Raw genomic sequence first — 12,047 nt, forward strand, 5'->3', positions numbered from 1 at the left:
GTCTCAATCGTAAGTCGGATGATGTAGCAGATGATGGCACAGGAATATTCTTTCTTCCGAGCCGTCTTGACAAGCCGTTTCACTTCTGACACCAGTGTAATAAACGACTGGACCACGATGTCTGGTTCAGTGTCCTTTATTATTCGGTTCGTGCTGTACACCCACACGGCTGTCTTGACTCGGTAGCTTCTCCACGGTGCTGACTCCAATGTCGGCCCGATCCACAACAGCAGCTCCGCTGCTGTTTCTCTCACACAGCCCCCCTTGGCTGTACTCTCTGCTGCTCTTCTCCCTCCGCAGCTCTCACAGCTTCTTGCTCTCTCTCTCTCTCTCCGCAGCTCCTCCTGGCAGCCACACCGATGCCTCTAACACACAGCCTTCCTGGCTGTACTCTCCTCTCTCTTCGTCGCTCCTGCGACTCTCTGCAGCCACACCGCTGCCTCTAACACACAGCCTTCCTGGCTGTACTCTGGGGTCGGCCCCCGCTCGCCGGCGGTGCCTCCCTCCTCTCGTTCGCCCTCGTGGCCTCACCCTTTTCCATTCACAACCCGACTCACTTCCCCTTCCGGTTTACCCGCTTAAAGCCCCGAACCTTCCCCCCACGTCACATGACTCCACCCCCCGTGACGTCACCTCCGGAAGGTCGCTTACGCCCGCATTACATTAGTATAAAAAGTAGCATATGCCACACTTTCAAGGGCCCCGTGCTAAATGCTTTCAAGCTATCAATTCCGGTTCAGTGATTCTGCACTTGCTCTATTACTATAGTACCATACTGCCTTCAACTTTTATGAACGACTGGGTGTTCAAGATGAGCGATTTGTCGTATTATCTGGCTGTATAGCAAGTGAAAAAATACAATTACTTTTCTATGCAACCAAAAAATTTCTGTGTTTTAATATTTACGTGTTTTTTTTTATTTAGGGCCCCTTTATAACATATGCTATAGGCTCGGCACTAGCTTAATCCGGCACTGCGTAAGAAGTGAAATACCAAATGTACTCATTATTTCATTTGATTTATATCTCCAAATACATTTTCATGAAATATCTTCTAATGCCACGGAGAGGGTATCTTCTTTCCAAACTATTATTCTCATGATTATTATATTGTGTTGCTTAGTTTAATGAGCAGGTTGGAGTGCTTTTGAAAAATCTAATTTTATAAGGTAGAGCATTATTCAATCAGTGCATATTCCATGCTACGACATATGAATCATAAACTTGGACAATGATAAATAAAATTAAACAGATTAACGGTTTAACAAGGAAGCACTGGCTAGTTGTATGAAGATTGGTCAAATAACCTCCATGGTGTGTAGAGGCCCTTCTCTGGCCTTGGATTGGTATTGGGCTTCACGTCGTGGAAATTCTGGATACGGCAAGGAGAGTATAGATGTGTCGTTAAACCTGCCACCACCCGACACAGCCAATGAGTAAGGTTTGTGAAGTAAACAGAACGTTTACGTGACAAACCTGGCTGTGTCGGGTGGTGGCGAGTTTAACGACACATTTATATATTTACGCAATCTAACACAAAAAAACCTGTATTATGAATATTGGTCACGAAAGCTTACGTGTTAAACTGAGCAAGGAGTGTGTTGGCACGTTGGTGAGCACACTGCGTTTCAACCCGGTGACCTGAGTTCAATTCCCAACCATGGCCAACATCAGTGGGGAGTGATATGTCAACTCGTTCTGGGTACTCCCCATCACCGACCCATGCTAACTAGCGTGGCAACATATGATCATAAAGCCATCATAACTGACATGGAATAGGGAGGATTTCATCCAGCAGTGCATTTAAAAGAGGCTGTAAATTATTCGTATTATTTGCTGTAGATAGTAAACGTAGCAATGGTGATGTCAACCTATCCCATCAGTATAGAGGGGAATATAGCACCATAACTCAACACAGGCACCCGGTGCAGTGAACTGAACATAAACATACAGCATATGCCGACCTTCATTAAGGGCGATAAAAATATAACCTTCGTTTAACAGAAGCTGCCCACGTATGTGGAATTTTGTGGCATGGATCAATTTTATTGGCGGTTCTGTTTTAAAAAAGAGTCTGCTTTTGCAGGTTGTGTTGTTTTTATTTTCAGGACATAGAGCTACGTGGATGGTGGATATGGTAGGTTAAATGGGAGGAGCTACCTACGTGTGGATGTTATTCATTAAACTTTGTTATAGCCTATACATACCAGTGTCATGCCCAAAACCAGAATATTGAATTATGCAGAATTACAAATGTAAGACAATATTCTTTCTTTCTGATAGCTTGCCAGTGCAACTCAGATCTATATTAAAGGAGTCCAAATGAAAATGCCTAATGGCAATTATAGGTAAATAAAATGGAGTGTTGGTGTAATGCTTTAATTATGTAAATGTTTACATGTTCAATAAACTTCATTACATTGACAAAATGTGAATTGAATCTAATAATACCACAAATGAATCAAAATAAGTTGTTAAAAACGTTATAACAATTTCCGGACGAATCCATACACAGATATTAACTTACTGTTTTATTGATATCCATGTAGTCGAACCCTGGTTCAATTTAGGAGCATACAGCTTTGTGAGGCTGGTGTGAATGTAATTGTTACACCTTCTGCCTCGTTGTGACATGCTATATGACTAGCTGTCAAACAAACAGAAAATTAACTCTTTCAAATGTTCACTGTCCTAAAATTAAAGCCTCTTTTTTTTGCACAGGGTCCAGTGAGAAATGTGAACATTGCCTCGATTACCAATGGGAATGTGCAAGTTTTTATTTCAATGCCATAAAAATATGTTTTTTCATGGGTCATTTTAATGTTATCATTGGAAATTTCAGACAATTCCCTTCATATTCACGCCATTCTCATCTGACAGATACAATCGAAAGTGTGGCACGAATATAAGTAACTGCATACACCATTTAGAGCCCTTGTGTACTCACTGTTTCGAGTTTATATGAAAACGACTGATCATAATTGTAGTAGATGACCTGCGGAAGAGTCCTCATCTACATCGTACGAACGCCACTTGCCATAGTGTCACAGCACACTTCATTATCCAACATCTACCTCCATTACCATTTTTTAAATCGCATTTGATTCACAATGTGACACGTGATGCAATGCATTTGCTGAAGCATTGCAGCCTCTCACTCGATGGTAAAAGTCTATTCCTCCTTTGCAATCTGACCCATTATATCTCTCTTGGAACGCATGTTAAATGGAGATTAAGTAAAACATAAGTAAGAAACCAGCCAGAAAATCTACATATCTGCAAATGGATGCCGCATGATGTATAACAATTAAACTCATGATCTTAATCAAACACAAATCCCAAGCCTTGTACCAAGGCCCAGTTACATTAACAGAACGCTTAATGTTTCCAAAAAAAAAACTTTGCAGAATGCCTCCATTATCATTTACACATAACTTGAGAACAAGACATTGGTAAATAATGGTGGAAGGCATTTGAAAGCACCTGTCATGAAATAACCACATTGCCATATGCCTGCTGTAAAATATTGCTGACCCGTTTCTTTCCCCAGTTATTTATGATCTTCAGGCTTCGTTGGTGACTGCAGAAAATCTCTGCAAAAGTGAGGAAAGGCCTATCCATCATTCATTAAATAAAGTCCTTGCGAGAGGGGACCAATTGTTCTGAATCCGTGGCTTTAAACTGAGTTCCATGAGCCTAGCATCCTCGATGAAAAGCCACTCATGTGGTTGAAAAGAAGTTACATTTTGAGCAAAGGCACACGACCAGGTTGTTTTGCCAATTATGTTTCAGGATGTAATCGCACGTCTGTCTTGGTGCAATGTAAAATTGATACTGCCACCTCACACGGCTTTAATAAAATACAGATATAACTTGACTTGGCAGGTTGGAGAAATATATATAATTTGTATTTCTCTCTTACACCATATAACACATGGTTTCGTTCCTCACATATGATATACTTTGTTAATAATAATGATGCCTGACTATAATAACATTACTATTTTGTTAGAAGGAGCTATGGAAAGTATAATGCTGCTAAGGCACACTAGATTAGATACGTCAAATGCTAAAGAAATAATATGATGGGACTCAGGCCTTTGGTTTGCATAGGAGAGAGGCATAATACTTGTGTTCAAATATGGATTTTGTCACATTGGTTCATAAAAGAAACAAGCATCCTTTGCGTTTGATGCCTGCATAAACGTTACATTTCAATTCCCTTCAACTTCATTTTATGAAGCAGCTTATAGGAATTGCCACCTAAAATCACTTTACAAGGTTATAATAATCCAAGGGTAAGGTTGCAGTACAAAAAAAAATCTATAAACCCACCTAAAAGTATCTATAAACGAGTTTAATTTATGGAAGAAAAATGATCAACTCGACAATACAGGTTTCAAAATAAAATAGAGCAGAACAGAGATCGTGGATCTGTAATAAATATGACATGGGTAGTTATGATACAAAAGGAAGGCTAGAGCGAACAGAGGCATCTCAAATTTATACTTCAAAAACATAGAAGTGCCCTCTCTAACAGTTACTGGTAGCAAGTCCCAGAGAAGGGGTGCATTATACCTGAAATATATTTAAGCATAAGACGAACAAGCAAACCAGAATCAGAGAATATCAGGTGCTGCATTGGAGCATACGGAGTTAGTAGATCGCTGTGGTATACAGGACCAATGCTGTGAAGGGAAGCAGATTTTGTATGCTACTATTGACTGGATATGCAGCCAATGGAGACTAGTTGGGTGTGGTGTGATGCGATCACAGTGCTTACTTCTCATAAGGTTCCTGGCCGCTTTGGTTGGCATCAGCTAACACGCAGAGCTTCACGTGTGAGTGCCTTGAAATGGTTCAAAAGTCTCAAAGGAGTTGAATAAGCCCTCTGATATGGGCCGTATCCCTTAAAGCCAACCAGCCATCTCCAGGAACAGGTATTTCTTATAAATCTCACACATCATAGTAATCCAAAGGCAAATACTCAATACTACATTGCTATGTAAATGGGTAAATCGGCATAATATTCCGCCTTAAGTGAGGGGTTGGTCTCTTCATAAGTAACCAATGTTGACTTGCCCCAACGTGATACTACTTCATGAACCCCAGAAGGATAATGGGTTCAGTCATCCCCTGAATTTTTTTTAAACTTACAAACGTCTTATTCGGAGTAATTTGCTCCACCAACAGTGCCCATACCTGTCAACCCATATGGTTTACCCGTATTTTTGTGAAGGAAAATTGAGTTTTCAGGTCCGTACGGCATACAGCCGTTTAAATAGGGTAAACATAATGTTTTTTGTCTATTTGTTTATGTTTCTCCCTTGTGATGGAACTTTGTAGAATGAACGTTGATATTTATAAGGGCACGGGGTGACCAATACGGTCTCAATTGGTCTGTAATAAGGTAGGCACTGATAAGGGGTTGACAGGTATGAAGTGCCACATTGGCAAATATCATATGAGTGAGATATTAATCAGTCACGTCTCATTAAATTGATCTAGAAATTAATAAAATCACTCTTTGGTTCTTTCGGTTAAGTCACGTCTAAAGATAAAATAATAAATTAAAATAATGGCATATTACGACGTTTCGATTGCAACACAAGCAATCATCCTCAGGCATAAAAGAAATAGCAACAAAAATCTAACTAGAAAACTATTCTTTTATGCCTGATGATGATTGCTTGTGTTGCAATCGAAACGTCGTAATATGCCATTATTTTAATTTATTATTTTATCTTTAGACGTGACTTAACCGAAAGAACCAAAGAATAATTCCTGCAGTCACGAACGCTCCAAAATTAAGATTAATAAAATCACGTTTAAAAGGTTTAAATGGCGCATTATCATGGTGAACACACCACCGTGATAACCAGGTCAGCCACTGGATTCGAACCGTGAGGCTGTGGAACGGGCAGCGAACGTGCTACCACTGGACCACATCACCACCCCAAAGTGACCATGCTGCACTTCTCTTGAATTATCGTCTTGATGCAATGGATTGCCATATATGGAATGGTGGTGACAATGTTTGCGCTGCAACCGCACCTTCAGATGGAACCCATCCATATTTTACCAGGATGGAGTAGGTTGTTTCATTTATATCAGCGCTGCCTTGCATATTATCATCTCGCATCTCGCTGTCTCGCATGCCTGCCACTTTGCATCATGCCAATGGCATGTTCACTGGTGTATAAAGTCGCTATTCGGTGCTGCTTAAAAAGCATAATACTTCAAGCGACGCAACTCTAGTTTTACCCAAAACATCTTGGAAAGAATCTCAGCATTGGGTGGTTGCATGAAACCTTCCTTGCATTTCTGACCAGAGTGTCGGTTGCTCAACGTGACCCATACAGACTGAACGTTAAAGCCTCCACCAACCTTAGTGCGAGTCTCCACAGGGAGCTGATGCAATGCATTAACGCTGTTGCTGTACAGCAGCATTAGCACTATGTATCCGTTTCACTGCTAAATAGCCTCACAGCATATTTGAGTAGCTTCTCTAACCCACACATACACCTTCCAGATTCTCACTAAATGCAAATGTAATCCTCTCATTGGAAAATAAGTAAACACTGTAATTGTGAAAATACAAGTTAAACGGTCTGACCTGACAAATATTGCAATTATGATCATTTCAATTATAGTCGTGTGATTCGTCTAAATTATTCATACAACCAAATAGAAAGCTGTTATTAGAGGAAGTAAGGATGTTATTTTCTTAACACGTTTATTTCACCATCGCAATTACAATTACATCTGTGTATTTGCATGTTTGCATAGAACTAAGCATACGGTGGCATATATTTACTCTTGATTATGAATGTTATCTGCAAGATTAAATAATAAAGGGGACAAATTATTATACATTATTTTGCATGGCGATGTGGAAGCAAGAAATTATTGAGACATTCTAACCTCTGTTTCCTTGATCAAGTTTCATATATATAGCATGGCTTAATATTTATCACTTATACATTGCACAGGGTTGATAAATAATCAGCCTAGGGAAGCATTTTAAACAATGAGTTATCCAGACACATTACAAAAAACTCTGCTATCTCATGCCAAACACCTGTAAAAAAAATGCACAAACAATGCACTATTTCACAAGATAGGTGTCTACACATTAGACCTAAGCCACGATGCAAATTGAAGTCCCAAGATAACTTGCTTCACGAGTTTTTCCCTACACTGGCATTAGTCATACTCCTACGGAGACGGGTGATGAGAAGTCATGGAAGATTGAGCGATGGAACAGGATACAATCCAGGCAATGGAGATAGATGGTGCATTCTGCAGCCATCACGTTCAAATTGGTGGAAAGACATCTACACAGCAAAATCGCTAAAATCAGAAGTTGGTGCTTCAGAATAGGAGTTGAATACTTAATGTATAAATAGTACCAGAGGGGGGTTATAGCTGTCGAGTTAAAAAACGTGAGTAAACTAATCGTTTTAATCGTTCGTAACGTATCACAAATAATCGGAAAATAATGTGTAAAACAGCCAGCATTATGAGCAACATAGAATAGCACCAAGAATCATAATTAACCCGTTCAGCCACTGTTTGTGGCTGAATTGTCGCTGAACAGGTTAATAGTATAGCCACCACTGCCCGGCTATGGCCTATTCTTGTTAATCATATTTGAGGATAGTTGATGCCTACTTTGAAGCTAACGGCGCGTAGCATTATTATGATTATTATATATTGCAGTATGTATGTATGTTGAACTTCTTTAGCACAATACGTAGCCAACCGCGTTAATCGGAGGTGCATGATATTAATTCGGGACCATCACTGGATTCGAACAGTGAACCTTTGCAATAAGCGTCGAACACGACTGCTGGGTCGTGCCTATGCAAGGGTGAGAGTTCGAGCAGGATGCAAGGGAAGCAGATCATACTGATATGCATTTTGTTTGGCATTTGACATTTAATTAGTTTGACTAAACACTGCCTTTGTCCGTGCTCTGAGTTGTAGGGCTGCTTCAGCTCTCGAGACAGTGCCGCTAGGCCTTGTGTATCAAAGTAAACAAATTAAGGTGTATCTCTGCTCATACAAACAATAGTGTGCATCCATCTTTGTTAGTGGCCATGAGTGGTAGAAATTCTACATTTACATGGCAGGATTTAGTCTCTCGGCATCACGGATTAAATTAAAATCCACTGCTTGGTGAAGGCCATTGTGTAGGTCATGCGGATTATTGACAATACTGCACGACGCTGGTCAATCTAGGTTCATGAAGTGGGAGACTCAGACCCGTTAACATATCACCTGCCATAGCGCCGCTACTCAAACATTCCTGTGATTGGCAAAATGTAAATACGATTACACATGCATGATTTGGTGTATTTCCCACGTGAAATTGTATGTATCCATTCCAAAAAAATAATCACTTAAAGCTTTATATATGTTGTAATTCTTCATTCTGAATGCACATTGTAAAATATATTAAAAACAATTTTTGCACTTGTAAGAAATTACAAATAATCTCACTCAACAACTTAGCTTACCAGAGCCTCGAGTCCAGCATTTCCCAAGCTGTTTTAAAAGGAATCAACCGCCAGAATCTTACTGTGTTTTTCTTAATTAAATGTTTAGGTGAGTGCAATGCGAGGCCTCTGTTTGTGATTCCTGCCAGGACCCCTTCCTTAACCCCATTTAGGGTGCTCTGCTCGGGACTGCACTCTCATCGGTTGTGCAGATGACTGAGTTATCCACTCTCTGCCTATCTGCTGAATAAGCCTTCAGGGTTGGGCAAAGCTAAATTAAATTCAAAACCAAATTTATGCAATGGCTTATATATATAGAGTTACAAGTGATGAGAATCCAGTTTTATCTCAGGTGGAGGCTCGTGAATCAAACCTCGGGATCTCGGCAGTGCTGGCTCACTGCTCTGAAAGATATTAGTCCCCCGAGCCACCTGACTGCTTTGTTTTATGCGATTTTATATCCGACATCGCCAAACAGAAATCAGATAGGCAATGCGGTACACAGTTGTAATCAAATGAGTATCGGCATGTTCACGAGGCACCTACGTTCAGGGTTAATAGGCAGTCAGTAGATGACAGCACAGAGGGTAGGCTGCTTGCTTGTCTGTTTCGATAACTTTAAAAGCGTCAGTGCTACTCTCTTAGGTGTTGTTTGTGGGTAGCATGATTTCCTTCGCGAAGGAATAGCGGTAACATCTGAAAGCAGGATTATCATAAGTCTGGAGGCTCTGCACTAATGATCGTGATGTCCTTTGACCAGCAAGGCTCATCTTGTTTTCAAGCATCTCGATCAGAAAGGCCCTACTTGGGATTAGTTGGCCAATTGTTTAAGGATAATGTTTTCAGAAAACCAGAGTAAACGGAGAAGATCTACAAATACAAGGAGATAACATGACTTATGAACCTACTTGCTCTCCTGTCACATAATAGCACCGCAGATCAGGAGTCTCGTGCCTTATTTCCATGACAATTTAAATATAGACCTGAGTCATGCTGGGCTGTTCATGGAATGTGTGGTTCCATGGGTTCAGCCTCTTCCTTCAGTCATACATGCCTCCTCCTCCATCCCCTACACGGCTGGAGGGTAGCAATTGTAGCTTTTTTCAAACAGGATATGACACATGGTACGGTTTGTATTCACTATCTAAAACAGGGCCATATTCTTAGTTAAAAAAAAATGGTGCTCATATTAACCTATGTGAGAGACGCGATTTACAGCGTGCGTCTCTTCCACGATGACCCCATGACATCAGAACCGTTTCCAAAGGCTGCCCAGATAAAAGCGGGTGGTCCCCTTGGCAGAGTAAATTAATTGGCAGAGCACATGGCCCCCGTTAGATCTCACTTGGCTGGGTGAGGCCCGCCTTGGGAATTCAGGCTTGGCCCAGCTGGCCCAGTTTGTGAACCAGACCGGACCTACTATTAAATGGTCATAGATACACCGAGTGCTGCGGTCAGCAACCAAAATAACAAGAACAGCCTTTTTTTTTCAAATTCGGTAAAAAAAAAAACACCTCAACATTTCAAGAACCGCACAATGCATGTGAATACAAGGCGGTGGTGGTCCTTAGTGAACAACATCACAAAGCAGTCCCTTAAACAGCCACATGTGGCTCCGGAGCCCCAGGTTACTGACCCCGTGACCTAGCGTGACCTTTCTAGAAAAAAAAAGAAGTTCTTAAATTTCGCGTTAGCGAGGCATGTGCTATGCGTGCGGCACCACCACTCACCGTACACGGTGACAGTGGCGGTGGAGCTCCGGCGCTTGGCCACGACGTTCTTGGCCACGCACGTGTAGTTGGCGCTGTCCGACAGTCGCGCCTGCTTAATGATCAGATTGTGGTCCGCCGTGATGTGGAAGTTCGAGTCCTCCTCCGGGTCGATGAGCATCTCATTCTTAAGCCATTCAACCTGCGCATAGATCATACAACTCCTTACAGCATCGCATTTCTAAAGTAATTTGGGATCGGTTACGTTTTTCCCTCTGGAAATGTATCATTTCATGTTAAATGGAAACTGCATTCGAAATGCACTTTTCCTTGTCTTAAGATGATCCACTAGAAATAAATTAGGTTTACAAGACTGATAATGGAATACAATGAAGTCATAGTCCATTGTACAAAACAAATAACATTAACAACCTCTTTAGCCACTGCAAGCTGATACGGATCTTTGTGTGTGGCCATTATGACTAATATACGGGGAATGAGGACGCGGTTAGGATATCTGTCATTGGGTTGGAACCTGAGACCAATGATGTTCATTTTCCTTTATGCTGCAAGAAAAGTAACTCCCCTGCTGAAAATGTTGATTATCTTTGAACAATTCAAAGTGTTATATCTGATCGTCTTTTGAAAAACTGCATGTCGCTGCTGTGGGATTTGAGGTATAATGCACTCGTTGCCTGCAAACCAATTTTTTTTATTGCGAATCCACAGTAAATGTCCTTTCCACACCTACGCAAAGGGTAGGCAATTCGATCTGCTGCCCATTATTTAACCAGGTGACAGCCCATTTAGATTCATTATCATTTTTGCTAAGCAGACCCAATAAACCAGAAAGCTATCATATTTTTTGTATAATTTAGTTGTGAGACATTTAATATATATGGATTTGGAACATACTACTGTCAAGAAAAGGCCCACTCTTTCGAGTTTTGCCACAGGGCCTTAAATGCACACTTTACAAAAGGCAGTACTGTACAATCAGGTTAGTCTTTGGAGTAATGATCAGACAGAGCAGGAATTGAATGAAAAACTGTCAGCTCACTCATTGGCAGACATGCTAACCAAAGGGATACCCGGTCATCCAAATCTAATCTAACTATTTGAAATGCCTGATCCATGTACAGAACTTAAGGAAACCATATACGGATAAGGACAAGGATTTAACTGTGTTTATTTAATGTAGAAAGATGTTGCATAAACTGGCTTTGGCGTGTCCGCTCCACAGCAATCCTTTTATTTATGAAATAATATTTATTACTGTGACCAAATTAATAACTGGAGATATCGCCAGAAAACCTTGGTCTCCAGTACGCTTTCAATTTGACAAAGACAGGACAATATTACAGAACTCTATGTAGAAAATGAACCCACAATACGAAGATGGTATATCCACCATTTCCCTACAGACATCAAATAAGATGAATTCCACGAATCACTAATTTGACTTAAATATGTGAATTTTAGACATATATATGGGAATATAAAACTAATTAGGTTGCAGCAAGGAATAAACAAACAAGACATTTAAAATATTTGGGCCATATACTGTACAGTATTTATTGTTTTATTTTCAGGGTCAATTTAAATATCCTGTGAAGTGAAAGAATATCTATTTAAAAATCTTAAAACATTTTTTTTATAGTTATGAGCACAAGAGAGAGTCTAGAATTTGTGATAATGTAATCTTGGGAATAAACATCTCCTACACGTAATAATATTGACACAAACACTCCTTATGTGAATTAACAAAATTCACTACATAGTAAATGCATTAAAGATTAGCTTAAATTGCCTTTAACATAAGCCCAATGTTAGGTTGC

At 40.3% G+C, this 12,047-nt stretch overlaps 1 protein-coding gene across 2 annotated transcripts in view; it reads right to left on the reverse strand.

Annotated features, from left to right (window-relative positions):
* Nucleotides 1–12,047, reverse strand: part of LOC144934188 (netrin receptor UNC5C-like) — a 162,423-nt gene that overhangs the window by 73,082 nt on the left and 77,294 nt on the right. For both annotated transcript variants that reach the window (XM_078859755.1, XM_078859754.1), the window contains exon 5: nt 10,231–10,411. In XM_078859755.1, the coding sequence (XP_078715881.1) occupies nt 10,231–10,411 (181 nt within the window). The remainder of the gene's footprint in view (nt 1–10,230; nt 10,412–12,047) is intronic.

Source organism: Lampetra fluviatilis, chromosome 9, assembly GCF_964198595.1.
Source record: "Lampetra fluviatilis chromosome 9, kcLamFluv1.1, whole genome shotgun sequence".
Lineage (NCBI taxonomy): Eukaryota > Metazoa > Chordata > Hyperoartia > Petromyzontiformes > Petromyzontidae > Lampetra > Lampetra fluviatilis.